The sequence below is a fragment of the Diabrotica virgifera genome, chromosome 1 (genome assembly GCF_917563875.1).
Source record: "Diabrotica virgifera virgifera chromosome 1, PGI_DIABVI_V3a".
In the NCBI taxonomy this organism is placed as follows: domain Eukaryota; kingdom Metazoa; phylum Arthropoda; class Insecta; order Coleoptera; family Chrysomelidae; genus Diabrotica; species Diabrotica virgifera.
In genome coordinates, this window is record NC_065443.1 from 142,336,665 (window position 1) to 142,354,032 (window position 17,368).

General features: G+C 34.1%; 1 protein-coding gene across 3 annotated transcripts in view; it reads left to right on the top strand.

The window, feature by feature from the left end:
- LOC114326371 (F-box/LRR-repeat protein 4) overlaps window positions 1-13,021 on the top strand; it is a 117,869-nt gene extending 104,848 nt beyond the window's left edge. For all 3 annotated transcript variants that reach the window (XM_028274729.2, XM_028274728.2, XM_028274727.2), the window contains one exon: window positions 10,201-13,021. In XM_028274729.2, coding sequence (XP_028130530.1) covers window positions 10,201-10,204 — 4 coding nt within the window. In that variant the 3' untranslated portion in view covers window positions 10,205-13,021. The remainder of the gene's footprint in view (window positions 1-10,200) is intronic.
- The last annotated feature ends 4,347 nt before the right edge of the window (window positions 13,022-17,368 follow it).

A 17,368-nucleotide genomic window follows, 5' to 3' on the forward strand; every position in this document is an offset into this window, starting at 1 on the left:
CTCAGTGGCGTACTATTTTTTTATTAAAAAAATTCAGACCATTACCCGTACGCGCGCCAATGATGAATATAAAATTTTTCTGTTACCTGTAAAGGAGATCATTTTAAATATTTCTTGCAGCTTTGCACCTAGTTGAAATGGTATTAGTAATATTTTCTGTTATTGTTCTAGTTTAGTATTATTATATTGGATAGTTCTTGATGATGTATTAAGAAATGAAAAATATGCGCCAAGATGTTTTATTTTTCTGCATAAAAACGGTGCATCATATGAAAAAAAGGTAAGAAAGGTTTTTTATCATAAATTAGACGTGGAATTTAAAAAGAATTTCTAATTCGAAATATCTCAGTGGCGTACTATTTTTTTCTTTAAAATAATTCAGACCATTGCCCGTAGGCGCGCCAATGATGAATACAAAATTCTTAATTTTATGTCATAACATTCGTAATAACTACCTCCTAAAACTCACCAAATTTCATTTTCATAGCTCAACTGGTCTTAGAGCAATAAATAAATTGGCAGTTTGAAATAAAAATTTTAACACCCCGTATCTCCGAAACTAAGCATTTGCGGACATATGTTTATAGAGCAAACTGGCATTAATTTTTCATGTAGAAAAAGCCCTTAAAATTTTTCATACTTATTTACTAACACCCTGTATATGCATTACTTTTACTACTAATATGCAGGTATTTTTTCTAAATTTGTCTAAATATGCAAATGCATATTAAAAATACTCAAAAATAAAACAATATATTAAATATAAACATTTATGTTTAAAAAATTCAACCTACATTTATGTTTAATACATATTTATTTTTCACATAAAAACAAATGAAATGACACACAAAAACTGATATTATAATTAAATTAAGAATCTAAATTATAGTATGAATTTATAATCAAATATTTTTCAAAATTTTCAACTAGCAACTTTTGCCTTCTATCACTAAAAACGTGTTTGGACACAGAAAAAGTTCGTTCTACATCTACTGATGTTATAGGACAATATTTTAATTTAGGCAGTAAACTAATTTGCCAAGTCGTAAGATCTTCAGAAAAGTTGCCTTCAAAAATACGTACAACTTTCCTCAAACAATCGAGGCCCTCATTTTTTTCTAAAACATTTTTTAATTTATTTCTAATTGTAATCCCTGTATTTCCGGGAATTTTTTGACAATGAGCAGAAAAAGTGTTAAACAAGATTAACCGAATCACTTAATTGTAAATTCCTTCAAAAATTCCTCATTTAAAAAATGAAATGTGAAAATGAATGTAACTTACGATTTTGGAACAGGCCTTGCAAAATACTTTGTCTCCACTTAGCTTTAACTCGGGAAAACACTTTATCCAAGCACTTTTTTGAATGGTAGACATATTTAAATTTAATATATACCAATCACTTCAAAAAACACTAAATACGATACAACGTTTACTTTAAACAAATGTTGGCCGGAAACTGACAAAATAAATATTAGACCCTTAAAAGCAGGTAGGTACCTACGACTTGCTACGCTAATAAAATAATATTTTTCTGGGAACACCCATAATTGTTAAATTCAGGTAGTAATGGGAAAGTCCAGATAGATAATAATGAGCGATAGATAGATGAATAACGAGCTCGTTCATATCGAAGTTATAAAATTCCAACTAAGAGAGGAAAATTTTAAACTTTTATATAATTTATTTTTAAAATATGCAAAATAAATCGTGTTTAGCTTAAATATGCAATGTTGTGTTTGTTGTCTGAAAATATGCAATATATGCATCTATATGCACTTTCTATATATTCCGCTCTCTAGTCATATGCATATGCATCCGTTTTGGGTAGGTCAACGGTTATTTTATCGCATAACATTTTTGTCTTTAATTTTTAAGCATTTTTGACTCTAGATTATTAAGTTATGAGGTTTTGTAATACTAAAAGTTACTTTTGCTTTAAGTTAGTAAAATACACCGTATTTTTTGAAAAAAATTTTCAATTTTTTTTCAAATTCAAAATGCGAAAAATTTTCAAATCGATTTTTCTAGAAAACCGTGTATCCTACCGACTTAAAGTAAGAGTACCTTTTACTACTAGAATACCTCACAATTTAATAATCTAGTGTCAAAAATGCTTAAAAGTTAAAGACAAAAAATTATGTGATAAAATAACCGTTGCCCTACCCAAAACGGACGCCTATGATCGGCACTGGAAATTCGCAATGGATGGAATCGATGTATCTCTGGAAGATAAATATACATACCGATTTTCGTTTTTTTAAATTGAAGCGTTCTGGAGGTATTTAAGAAAAATGAATTACAAGATGCCATCTTCAAAGAGCTCTAGCTCCCTTAGGAAGCATTTTCGGACTAGGTGAATTGAACTAAATTGTCTTAAAATTATCTGATTATCTCCTGTCTTCATTTGTCGGTAGAGTTTCTGGACACCCTGTATAATGGACAAATATAAAATGAAAAATAAATAACAGAATCGTGTATTGATCTCATGCGTGACAATGATCATCATCATCATCAATCAGCCCTGATTTGTTCAGTGTTGAACATAGGCCTGCTCCAGATATTTCCATCTTATTCTGTTCTGCGTCTGTTGTATCCAATTGGTCACAATTCTTTTGAGGTTTTCGGTGGTCAAGCTATCAAGAAATTTTTTGTCCATCTTTCGTCTTTCATTCTTACAACATGTCCCACCCATCTCAATTTTTGCCTTGTAATACGTTCGATATAATCTTTCACTCCGGTTCGTCTAGGAACTTACTTGTTTCTAACTCTATTTCCTAAGCTTATTTCAAGCATTGGTCTCTCCATTTTTCGTTGTGCCCTTCTTAATTTTTCCTCTGATGTCTTTGTGAGAGTTAAGGTTTCCTCCGTATGTCAGGACTTTTAGAACGCACTGGTTAAAAGCTTTCCTTTTTAAATGGATTGGGGTATTTGTTTTAAACACGTCTCTCATTTTTCCGAATGCAACTCAACCTAAACTTATTCTTCTAAGTAGCTCGCATGTTTGGTTGACTTGCCTTTTATAGTTCTTCTTCAGATACAAATCCACCAATGGATGATATCTCTTGCAATCTGTCTCTTGCAATGTGTATCAGAGATTGTATGTCGTTAATCCCTGTCGACTGTCTTATGTTTTGGAGCCAGGACATTTTCTTGCGTCCCATTCCCCCTTGCCTTCAATTTTACCCTCGATGATAAGTTGAAGGAACTGGTATTTTTCTTTTCGCATGGTGTGACCCAGACACGCCGTTTTCCTTTTCATAGTTTCATAGTTCACAAATATTGAAAGGTAGTGGTTTATTATATTTAGTACAGTTTTCTATAAGATTTTTATTACCAATAGGTGATCTTTGTTCCGTAGCCTTTTCCAAAACCTGAAACATCTATACTCTGGGTATTGAGATTTTGAAGAGGAAGAACTGACAAAATAGGGGGAAAACTGGAAGAGAAGAGATTTAAGATACTAATGAAGAGTGGCTTAGCTCAGACGAACAAATCAAATAGGCAGAGAGACACTAAATCTCAAGTGAGTATTCGGGCTAGCTTCAATACACTGAATATTGGCTTTGAAATATACAAACAGAGATATGGGATAACGAAATGATAGAAACAAAGAAGAAAATGAGATCTGTTAATATAAGAATGGAAGGCAACTAGATAAGAACGCTGGAGATATGAAGATACGACAAGGAAAGAAGAATAAGGGCGCCAACTCGAACCGACAGCTCGGCTTTCTGGACCGAGAATTTGAAAAGTTCGAGACTTTTGAAGTAACGAACGACAGTAAATAAATGACAGTTGATACAATGACCTGAAATACAAAAATACTCACTATTTACCTTGTCCTGCTATATTATATACTGCTGATAGAGACTGAAATAAAAGTCAAAAGTACTAATGACAAATATATTGATAATAAATATTAGATCACATAAAGTATGTATAAATAATATATGTATTTACATACATGAAATTAGTTAACAGTTGTGATGGAATAAACGGTACACCAGTACCTAATAGCCACGACAAATATATAAAGTACCGCCACAACTGTGCAAAGAAAAGATAGGTATTAGTGAAAAACAATCAAAGTCCGTGAGAAAAAAGCATACGTCTTAACCTAAGGTTATTAATCTGGACTCCATTGTGGCAAATATGCTAGGAAATGGCTGGCTGATTTCTACACAGATATATTAAAATCAGGAGAAATCCCCCATTTCCTTAAAAAAGGCCTCCATTATAGCCATATTGAAACCAGGAAAAGCAAATGATCAACCCCAAAACTACCGACCGATTGCACTGCTGAGCTGTGTCTATAAACTGTTGGAACGCTTAATCCACAACAGAATTAGTAACACCATATTGGGGGGTGATACCTATTGAGCAAGCAGGGTTTAGACCTAACCGCAGCTGCACAGATCAGATCCTATCCCTAACAACACATATCGAAGCAGGTTTTCAAAGAAAGCAAAAAACATCCGTTGCTTTCATTGACCTATCAGCTGCATACGACACCGTCTGGAGACAAGGACTAATCTGCAAACTGATCCGTGCCATGCCGTGCCAAAAGGTAACCAAACTCATTGATAGCATGCTCACCGACAGACCTTTTCACGTCACAATGGGCAACTTAAGAAGTGTCCAAATGAAGCTCAGCAATGGACTGTCACAGGGATCTGTTTTGGCACCCCTACTCTTTAATTTATACATCGCGGACCTACCTAGGACAACTTCGCAGAAATTTGGGTACGCTGACGATTGGGCCATTGCAGCAAGACATAATAACATGAATGTTACAGAGACAATACTGACGGATGACCTTGCTGTTATGGGTGAATATTTTCGCAAATGGAGGCTACGGCCCAATGCAACGAAAACTGAAGTGTGCTCTTTCCATCTGAATAATGCCCAAGCCAACAAAAAACTCTCCGTTCACTTTGAAAACAGACTACTCGCTCATAACTCAACACCAAAATATCTTGGAGTGACTCTTGACAGAACCTTAAGTTTTAAGGAACACCTACAAAGAACGGCAGAAAAACTGAAGACGCGAAATAATATAATCCAAAAGCTATGTGGCACCACATGGGGGTCCTCAGCCTCCGTACTCAGATCATCCGCTCTCGGACTCGTATACTCGGCGGCTGAATATGCTTCGCCGGTATGGCTCAACAGCAAACACACGAAGATCATTGACACCCAATTAAACCAGACAATGCGAATGATCTCAGGTACAATTCGACCAACACCGAACTATTGGCTTCCCATTCTGAGTCACATTCCACCGCCTAAACTAAGAAGAAGTCATTCTCTTCTCAGAGAATATCGAAAAATCGAGGCTAACCATCAACTACCCATCCACCATGATAAGCTTGATATCGAAATAAAAAGACTGCGCTCCAGATATCCCCCATTGTTAAGGGCCACCTCCCTACATCAGGAACATTTCGACCTCACCAACGCTTGGAGAAGACAATGGGAGAGCGACTCACCACAGGAATCACACCAAATGGCCTGTATCGATCAGAAACCGCCAGGTTTTGAACTGCCCCGCAATACATGGACGGCGTTGAACAGAATAAGGACAGGGACCGGTAGATGTGCTGACAGCTTGCATAGATGGGGAAAGGCCCTTACTCCTGAGTGTGATTGTGGTGCGCAACGGCAGACCATCCGCCACATTATTGAGGAATGCCCCCGAAGGCGATACCCTGGAGTTTTCGATGAGTTCCTGAATGCGACCGAAAATGTTTTACAGTATATTAATACATTAGATGTTCGTTTGTGATACTTCATGTAGTGTTTTATATACTTTTTTTAAAATTATGTGTTCTTGTTGTATCTATGCCATACGATAAATAAAAATAAATAAATTAATCTGGAGTAACAATCCTATAGGACTAGCAAGTGTCCAACTAATTAAAATGCCAGATCTGTATGTAAGTACGATACTTCCACACAGATGCTGGGAGCTATATAAAGCTAACCGAAATGACTGAGTATGACCAACGACTCTTTTACAGAAATATACAAAAAAAACCTTATACAAATTTAATCTTCTCTTATTGAAATCCTCTATATATCAATTTAATGACCCCTTCCCTTAAAGCTTGATTTATTTTAATGAGTTAATTATTATTTACCATTACCTACTTTGTTTATGTAAAATCCTGATGTATAATGTAATATATCTCTATATATAAAAAGCAAAATCCCCTCTATTGATTACAAAAAATTATGAGCGGTATACCGGGTTTATATGCAAATAGAACCGTTTAACAGTATTGCATGAAAGAAACAAACTATTAATATAAAAATGTAAATAATGATAACAAAGCTTATCTGTCCCACACTCTTGTTTTCTGTTACGTCCACTAGAATTGTGAAGTTCTCTGGGCTCCTGTAAAGTCTTATTTAGATAGAGCTGGATGGAACTGTCCAAAGCTGATACTTCTGGATGGGGGTACTGCTATACTGTTGTAGGTAATGGTCCGAATGATCCAAACAGTTTGCAATAATAAGGGTAGTAAAATCTACAACAAATAACATCCAAGAAATCAAAAGTATCCACGAATTGTTATAACAGTAAACATTTTAACATCTGATCAACAAAAGACATTGTTTTTACCAGAACAAACAAACATTACTTCTTTATGTATGCTGTCAGCCGTCAACTTGTGACTGCTGTCATTTTACAATTTCGTCGAACATGCGCCTTAGATAAAATATCCATTAGCTCTTAGTGTTTTTATCGGATTTAGAAAAAAGACAAAAACTCTATCTACCACAAAAAGATGATCAAAGAAGGTCAATCAATATGAAGGCATATTACTATGATTTAAATATTGGATTATGACAGAAAAAATAACGATATGTATATGTATAAAAGAATGGATTTTGTAAAGATAAATAATTTATTGACTTACCTGAGGGTTTAAAGTACACAGACTACAGCTGAATGGCCATTGTCATTTGCCACATGGCTTTACTATGTAAATTGTTTAATAATGGTTTTAATTCTGGAACTGGACAACTTCATATATATTTTAATATTGATGTAACTGTTGTTTAGTACATGGATTGTATGAAATCCTTATATTTATGTCCCCAGATTTGACTACCCAAAAAAAATCAAACTCTGTATACTGATTTAGTTAAATGTCAATGGTCTAATGCCTCTCACGTGCCCTTTTGACGGAGCGCAGAGCGCTCTCAAGTTGCGATCTCTAAGTGGTGACAACGTAACTATTCTAGGCATGAGCGGGTCGAAGTTAATTTTGAGGGGATAGTATTAATTTAGTTATACTTAATTATAATGAATTATATCTTAAGAGAGGAATTTATAAGTAAGCAGTGTTAACTGCTACAAACCTGCCTGTTCTATTAGTCCAAGTAATGAAGCTTGAAAGAGGACAAAACCTCGCAATTTTTATAGAATGGATCGATTTGCTTGAAAATTTGAAAATAAGTAGTGGATAGTCCAAGGATCAAAATCTATATGATGCCGAAAGGCGCTTTTACCATGGGGGTGGTTGCCACCCCCTGGTGGGGGTGGAAATTTTTATATTTTGACCGCAAAAGTTGATAAAAACGTTCATTCTAAGCAAAACATGTTCTATACATTTTTTTGATAAAATTAATAGTTTTCGATTTATTTGCTATCGAAAGTGTTAGTATTATATCGAAAAATCAATGTTTTTAATAAGTTTTCTGCTAATAACTCCAAAAGTTTTCGTTTTATCAAAACAACCTTACTTAACAAAAATGTACTATTTGAAAAAATAAACAAAATCGTCTTTTTTAATTTTCTTCAAGACCAACAGTAATCAAGGTATACTTTATTATATGTAAGCTCTCCTTTGTCAAATGTTAAATATTGTAGTTTCAAAGTCAAAAGACGGGAAAAATATGCATTTTTCGAGAATAACTTGTAAAAACTAATTTAAAGAATTTAAAGATATCTATCTATAGAAATAAAAAAAAAGTCTCTAGCTCAAAAATTAAGTGACTTATAATGAAAAGAATGTCAGTCCCTATTTTTTTTCAGCGCAAAAGTGGTCGGAAGCAACCCCGTAACCACCACCCTAATTAAAACTAGTCATTGACCTTATTTGGTCTTATTTATTTATGTATTATTAATAAGTTCGAGAAGTTTGACCGACTTAGAATGATTCGTTTTAAAAAAAATGAAGTTAACAGCGATTAACGAATTTTTGTAGTTTGGAAAAAATGGCCTTTTCTTCTGAATAGAAAGATTAGCATCAGAGATGTGAAAAAATGTGCAAATATTAAATTGTAGCTAATTTAGTTCCCAAGAATTTGGTATGAAAAAATTTTTCTATGACAAAAATTAAGTGAGCTATTGACAATCAAAAATTTGTAATAGCATGCAAAAGCCACCTTTACCAACCCTTTCAAAGTCACCTCTTTTTGTGACTAAGCATTTTAATAATATCTAATATTAATAGGCTTGTAGATCTTGTAAAAACCTACAAAATTCTTTTATAACAAACTTTTTAAGATACAAAATAAAAAATTTACGGTTAAAAATCAACATATTTTTTGAGAAAAAAAAAGGAGAAATTCAATTGTAAGCATAATAATGCAAGTTAGCGGTGTTTTTAGGCGTTGGCCTTATTCATTCTTCTTTATTTGTGTATTATTAATAGATTCTAGAAGTTTGGCTGGCTTAGAATGATTAGTTTTAAAAAACTGAAGTTTAAAGCGAATAACGAATGTTTGCAATTTGGTAAAAAATGCCATTTTCTTCAGAATAGAAAGATTAGCATCAAAGATAAGAAGAAATGTTTAAAATTAAATTGTAGGTTATTTAATTCTTAAGAACTTGGTGTAAAAATTTTTTTTCTACGACAAACATTGAGTGAATAGTAAATGAGTATACTATAGAAGAACATTGATTTTTTCCATACAAAACTAACACTTTCGATAGCGAATAAATCGAAAACTATTAGTTTTATCAAAAAAATGTATACAACATTTTTGCTTAGAATGAATGTTTTTATCAACTTTTGCTGTCAAAATATAATAAAAAATTTCCACCCCCGAGATGGGGTGGCAACCACCCCCATAATAAAAGCGCCTTTCGGCATCATATAGATTTTGATCCTTGGACTATTCACTACTTATTCTCAAATTTTCAAGCAAATCGATACATTCTGTAAAAATTGCGGGGTGAAAAGCTTCGGTTCCTGGACTATATGGGCTGATAAAATTTTAATTTATTTTCTGATCGTTTCGTAATTATTTTTGTAAATAGTTTATAAATATGGGAAAGTAGACTTATGGCCTGTAGTTTCTGTAGGATATAATTTCTGCGTTATGCCACTGAGTTGATGTTATTACTTCCTGCAGACATCTAGTGAATAGTTCGGCAAATACCTTCCATAATCTTTTTCCAGCCACATTCAAGACATCTGCCACTATTTCATTGCCTCCGGAGGACTCATTGTTTTTCATTTCTTGCACTGACCTTCGTTGTTTATAAAAACTCTCTAAAGTGTTCATAATTGGATCTCGATCCTCAATGGTTTGTCCCTGGTCATTTCTTAATTTGTGGATGTTTATTCTTCCAATGGTACTTTCTTCAATGATACGTCAAGACAATGGTCTTCTGTCTGAGTACTTTCAACCTTTTGTTTTCTTCTATTACTCTAGTTATTTCCATCGTATTGTATCGTCTCAGATCTTTTTTAACTTCATTTTTAATTTTTTTCTCTAAGTATTCTTCTTTGCTCTAGAAGATTTTTTATGCTGTGGCTTAATTGGAGATTCAGACCTTAATGTCCATTACAACATTACAACACAGAAACTTTCTGCACACAAAATTTATAATAAATTCCACAACAATATTGTGCCATTATTTTCACTGGCAACTTCTTTCTTTGGAAAATATTTTTTTCCTTCTTTTAATATTTGACACTGATAATTTACATTTTACTTTATTCCAAAATGAGCTCATAATATTATTTGATCGTAGAAAACGCTCTTAAAACAAAATGCATTTAAATGCGACATCGTGCTTATAGTATTCGAAAATCGTGAATTGAAAACAAATTGTCGAAAGTATTACTTTACTTTGGGTATTTAGAAAACTATAAATAGAATAGTTTAGAAAGCTAAAGATATTTTTCTAACACGTTTAAATTCAATATAACTGTTTTATATGTTTTTTTTTTGTAGGTAAATCTTTGGAGGCGACAATATCCCAATGTCACCATTCAATTTTTTCCATTTGATCACCCCAATCAATAGTTCCAGTAAAACTGTTAAGAACAGTAAGCGTAAAAGTTATATTAGACCAGATTACAACTGTGATATCAAAATTGAATTAAAGTGGATATATACATAGTGAATTCACGGATTACACCCTTCTAGAATCAGTAACGGATTTTCACAGCATATTTATTTCATAGGATGTGACACATAATGAATTCCTAAATAGTCAGTGCTATATATCTTATATCATAAAGAGGCCTAACATCACTTCCTAAAAGTATTTCTTTAATACATTATTTTTTATTAATTTGTCATTGTAAAACTGTAAATGTCACCCAGTATATCGTCGGTATACTGCGAAAACTGGGTAAATGCCGAAATACCGAAACCGAGAAAAAACGTTTTTAAAGTTTAGTGTTTTGTTTTGAATTAACGGGACAACTTCTGTTTGATATTCGGTATTCTAGTGAAAGATGCATATATCAGAAATGATATTCTATCATTAGTTTGAAAAAGTTAAGACAACTAGCTGATTAAACCTAAATTTAAGATGGAGATGCGGTCACTTATCTGGTTTTACCTGTAAATCTAAATTAATCATTTACCCTTAAAATAACACATTTATAACAAATATAATAAACCAAATATAATATTTTGTAGTTCTCTGATCGGAATATGAGGCTTTAACTAGTTATTAGCAATGTTTTTAAGGGATTAGTCGATAATTAATTATAACATCTAACTGGTTTTCCCTGAACATTTTATTCTGGTTGTAGTCATATAAATATTATTTACATAAATGATAGGCAGTTTTATAGAAAAATCAAATTTATTTTGAACGTGTTATAGATACAACAAAATAATATTACTATGCTTATTACTCGTCAGATTAGTCACTGAAAGCAGGATCTGACAAGATGCCATTGGCATCGGAAAATACCATACCACCTGTTATATTCCTCCGGTATCACTCCCTTATCAAATAGCTGTAACAAATCCCTGTTTTTTGCTATGCTAGTTGGCAAAGTTTTATCATAAAGTTGCTTAAGTTTTTATCGACCAACATAAGCATGCTTATGTTTGTTGATAACTCAGCTTGCTTTTTTCTTGTTGACTGCCGTGCAGTATCAATAAGGAAATGAAGCTTGGTGACGCGTCTTAACTGAAATGGATTCTGTTTGTCTCTTTTTTCACGAATCTCATCTTTTCATCTTTAACCACATTATTTTTTCGCCGTTTTGGTCTTTTGGTCGGTTTTTAATTAGAGTGTGTGACAATTTTTTTAAATCATAAAAGTCGTAGTACCTATTTAAAATCTTTACACTTGTATGGTTCTATACATACTTTTCTATCACTGACCTTGACATTTTTAGTTTCCCTTGCATTTTGAAAAAACAGACTAGTAATCTAGCATGCCATAGAGAGACCTGATTTCTAGCGGTTTAGATGCTGCTTTGTATAGAGTCAACTTCCATACAAGAATGTCCCGACTCTAAAAATTTATGTTACGATACTGTCCTCTGCAGGTATAAGAAAATACACATATTTCACTTGCTTACATATTCTGGGACACGTTTTGATAATTAGTTGGGTATGATGCTTTCTATTTCAGAACTTCCTCGTCCACCGTTAATTTCTGACTAGGCAGAACGGTAAGCTACATTTGGTAAGAATATATGAATTGTCCAGTTAATCTGGAATCTGTAGTATAGCCTGTAGATCAAAATTCCGTTGTTGATTAGAGCTTTTCTTATCATTTAGATTTTCGAGATTCCGTACTTCTTTTTTTCTGATGTTGTCTAAATCCGGTTTCTTAGTTGGATTAGCCATATCATAGTATGATAGGGCTAATAAATATTATTTATTACAAACTAAACATTGATCTTATTTAGGACAAAAAGCTTAAATTATAGTCGTTAGAAAATATTCTTCGGTGTGTAATTTCGCTAATACTTGCCGGTTTCTTCAGCTGACAATCATTTATATAAAGTTGATACATTTTCCTAGTACTCAAATTTTTGTCCAAATATCTACGCTTCGAACTTTGGCGAATATATTGTAGGACCATGGTTGGAACAGACTCAATATGAGCCTTCACAATTTTTCGGTTTTCATTGCTTGTTTTATTTGGCAGTATATGCTTGCCTCTTTTGCCCGTATCTGCATAACAACATATAATATTCATTTTTCTTACAACATCTTGCATTTTTTTACGCTGATATACAAAGTGTCTTACAAAAAAACTTCTCACATACCTGTACCTCTTGACTATTCAAAGAAACATAGTCGATACTATCTATTTTACCAGTCGATATGAATGAGAAATTTTAATAAAACATACATGTAAAATGTATTAAAGACATTTATCACCTTTTTACTAAATATGGTATACAGCAGTAGAAATATATTTTTGTCCGGCAAAATAATATATGTGCGCTTACTTGGTTTTACATGCAACAAAACTTTAATTTTGTGGAAGTAAATAGCGATAGATTGTTTTACTTGAAAATGAAAAGTTGGTTATGTGTAACTTATATGTTTATCACACAAATTATCTGCTGAATGGTAAGTCGTATCATTTACTGGGTTTTACCTGTATGTAGAGCGTAAAAAGCTGAGAATTTTGGTATACTTAACTCAATATTTTAAAATTTGTCATTTACCTGGTTTTCGCAGTATACCGACGATATGTTACAATTGTTTTTATTAAATATTAATTTTAATTACCCATATATTATTATGTACATTATCAATTGTTATATTCAATAAAAAATGTTTAAAATTTTGTTTTTGTGGTTTTTGACTATCTGCTTCGCAAAACCACATATCTTCGTGCATTCGTTATTTAACCCCTCGGAAGCTACATTATGCAGTGACGCATAGTTTGTCGCTTTCTATCGCCTATAGTACTATTATACACGTATTTGATAGTTATCGATAATGGTTCTCGACTGCCTAAAGCCTTGGATAAACGCTTAAAATTTAGGGTTTGTTCTATCTACCTATCTTAATAAATGGTTGAATTTAAATATTGCAGAATAATCAAACAGATGAAATAAATCATTAACAAGTGTTGGCTTACATTTAAAGTAAAAAGCTCAATTTTTAGGTGGTAAAAAAATAGTTATAAGCTGGGGCTAAGAAATCCAATAATTATAAATTATTGTATATAAAATTACCTTCACCTGAAGTTTTAGGCAATTTGAGATTTATCAGGCAAAAGTACTGTAAGTTTGCTAATGACAAAAAATGTGATTTTCAAAAAACTGGCTATTTAAAACAGCTTTATCTTTCAATATACTATATGCTTTTTCTCATGAGGATCTTTCAGTGCGTCACAGTTTTTCGATTTCTTTCTAACGCATTAAATTGTATGTGACAGAAAAAAACGCACGTCGGTGATTACATTTCGTCGGTGACATTTATAACATTTATTCTAGTTGTCAATAGATGGCGCTATAATCGAAAATAAAATAATTTGCAAACTATATAATATTATCTACGAATATAATCTGAACAATTTAAAAGACTATACAAATCAAAGAAAATACCATTTTATAAATGCAATAAACACAATTGATTTGATTTTATGCCAAATTGCAAATAAAATTTGACAACTGTCAGATTTAACTAAAATGGCAAGTCACTAAAATGTATATTATCACGGACTTACCTTTTTTTCTATAATTTGTGACGCACTGAAAAATGCTCATGAAAAGAAGCATACCTCGTTTTTAAAATAGGAGTAATTCAAATTCACCGCGACTTAATGTTTGTTCGTAATTGGTACAACCGCAGGCAAGTTTACTCCACTAAATTATGAAATTTTGACACTATTGACATTTATGAAATTTTTACACTATTGGCATTTAAAATTCTAAGGTTAATTCTTATATCGACGATTTTTTGTGTTTTTTGCTTTATTCCTTTAATTTTTAGATTTGTAGTTTGCATTTACATAAAAAAAACAGTTGTTTTTAGAACTCTTTAGGGACGTATCAGTATAATATAATATTTATGGATTACCGTCTAAGGCCGACATGATCAATCAAAACAGATGAGGAATCGGGTGATTTTTCTAGTGACATTATTGGGTGTGAATCCCAATTGTGTGATTTTATAAATGCTGGTTTAAAAGGTATCTAACCCTTTTATTTGCCGGTCTTTACATGTTTTTCCTCGTTTAGTTAAATTTTGACAATTAGTTGAAAATCATAAAATGTTGTAAGCTTTCTTTTCGTTCTTCTTAACCTATAAAATGCAACAAGTTGACATTATGACAAGAAAAATGAGACCTTGTGCGCTAAAATCGGTCCACTGGGCTCAGAGATATAGCTCTTCAAATATGTGGTAAAAAGGGCCAACATCCAACGCTCATTTATCCAGTACAAATTTCACTGACATACTATACGCTACTATGTTGTCTTTCATTTCTCTAAAGAGCTAGATTGCTAGTTGTATCGGTCTTTGTTTTTCTACCTCGTATTCCATATCTTGAGTGCATGGCTTACAAAATTTCAAGATCTTGTCCTGTTTTTTCTAACCTTGAAAGGATCCCCCAAACCGACGCGAATTTTCCTTCGCGGAACATTCGCAGGCGGAGCGGTAGCGGGCAAGGCTTTCCCACATTGGCGCGAAACCTGACGCAACTGTTAGCCATACAAATATGACAAATTATATTTTTAGGGCCGGTTTTTTCACCTCCAGATAATATCAGGAGCACAATGGAAATAAGGACAACCATATTGCTGACCAGCTAGTTAGGAAGGTAGCAGGCCTAAGACTCTTAGGGTTTGGTAATCTTTTTGGCTGGTCAACTACAACAATCGAGGGTATTGCCAAATATCACTCCCACAGGCAAATCGTGAAAAGATGGGAAGACGGGCCAGGATGTAGACTTGCCAAGGTAACACTAAAGAACCTTTGGAAGTGGGCATCAGAAAAGTACTTGAGAATGACCACGAAAAACCTACGTATGACAGTTGGTTTTTTAACTGGCCATTGTCAACTAAGCAAACACCTCCACGCAATGGGGCTAGTAGACACACCTCTGTGCAGGAATTGTCAACGAGATGAGGAAGCTCTCGAGTATGTGCTATGTGAATGTCCGGAGTTATTGCCAATACGAGAGTATGCGTTCGGTGAGCCTTGGCCTACACCTGCCGACATAGGGGAGATATCCCCTGGTGATTTGTCCAACTTTCTGGAAATGACAGGATGGACAATGAACTACGGACAACAACCCCCTAGGAAGATGCACAAAGGGTCAATTGTGGCCTAAGTGCTGTGGAATACGCTCTCCGTACTCTACAGATACAGATAGTTATCCGGATGTAAAAGATCGGCCCTTAGACGTTTATTCGTAGCTGACGAACACATACTAGGGCAGTCCGATAAGTCCATTTAATGCGTTCTCGTAGACGACTAATGTCAAAATTTCAGCAAAATCGAAATTATAGTATTGTTGTGATTGCGTGTGAAAGTCAGCGTGCCCGTGGATTTTAATAAAATGGAAAAAGAGCAATCAATATCGGTCGGTGATACGATTCTTGTTTTTGGAAGGGAAATCACGCAGCAAAATCAAAGAGCGCTTGGATGGTGTGTACGGTGACTCTTCTCCTTCGATGGCAACTGTCAAAAATTGGTTTAATGAGTTTCAACGTGGACAAACGTCAATTTTTGATGAGCCACGCGTAGGTGCCCTGAAAATGGCTGCCACGGAGAATATCGTGACAAAAATCCACGATCTTGTATTGGCAGACCGCTGACTGAAGGTGCGCGAGATAGCTGACACAGTAGGCATCTCAAAACACTGCGTAGGTCATATCCTACATGAAATTTTGGGCATGAGAAAGTTGTCGGCGCGATGGGTGTCGCGTTTGCTCACTTCAGACAGTAAGCGCAACCGTGAGACCACTTCAGAGCAGTGGTTGACGCTATTTAAGTGTGATCCAAAGGAGTTTTTACGTCGTTTCATAACCGTCGACGATACATGGATTCACTGGTATACACCAGAAACAAAGAAACAGTCAAAAGTTTGGACAGCACCCGGCGAACGTGTTTCGAAGAAGGCAAAGACTGTCCAATCGGCCGGAAAGGTGATGGCCAGCATTTTCTGGGATTCACAAGGTGTGATCTGCTTCGACTACTTGAAGAAGGGCAAAACGATCACAGGGCCCTATTATGCCGAATTATTGGGCCTATTCGACGCCGAATTGAAGAAAAAACGACCCCATTTGACAAAGAAAAAAGTGCTCTTCCACCATGACAATGCACCGGCTGACACCTCCGCCGTCGCCATGGCCAAATTCATCGAATTGGGCTACGAACTGTTGCCCCATCCACCATATTCTCCAGATTTGGCCCCGTGCGACTACTATTTGTTTCCAAACTTGAAAAATACACTCGCTGGGCAGAAATTTAAGTCGAATGAGGAGGTGATCGCCGCCACGGAAGCCTATTTTGCAGACCTCGAGGAAAGGTATTTTTCAAACGGGTTAAATAAGTTGGAGCATCGCTGGGTCAAGTGTATCGAGCTAAAAAGAGACTATGAAGAGAAATAAATTGCCACTTTTCCAAAATTTTCCTTTTTCTTTTGTAGGCTAAGTACTTATCGGACTGCCCACGTAATATCTTCGTCTGATGAAGAAGCTCTTCTGCTATTGGCACTTGCCGAAACTGAAAAAAAAAGAGCTAGGTATTTTTCGACACTGTGTATTGGGAGTAACATACTAGGTGCTGCATTTAAAAATAGGAAATCGATGTTATTATCTTTGTTTCATAATCGTTATTCAAATATTATTTCTAAGAATGGATGACGACTAGTTCACGAAGATTTATGAATCTTTACTAATTTAAAGTATTCATATGAACCCTTGATATGAACCCTTAATTAATTTGTTTCTGATCCTAGAGATGGCTCTACTGTAGCATGACATTGTGGTAACATTTTCAACTTAATTGTAGATTTCTACATGATGACTCAGTAATATGTAGAAACCTGAACACTTTTTTATCGTTACACCCATCGGCTCAATTGGCTATGATGCCAAATCTTTTAAACAGTAATTTTATCAACGCCTAATAACAATGTTAATAGCAAGAAACATTTAGTCCATGTTGTGAGGCCGCT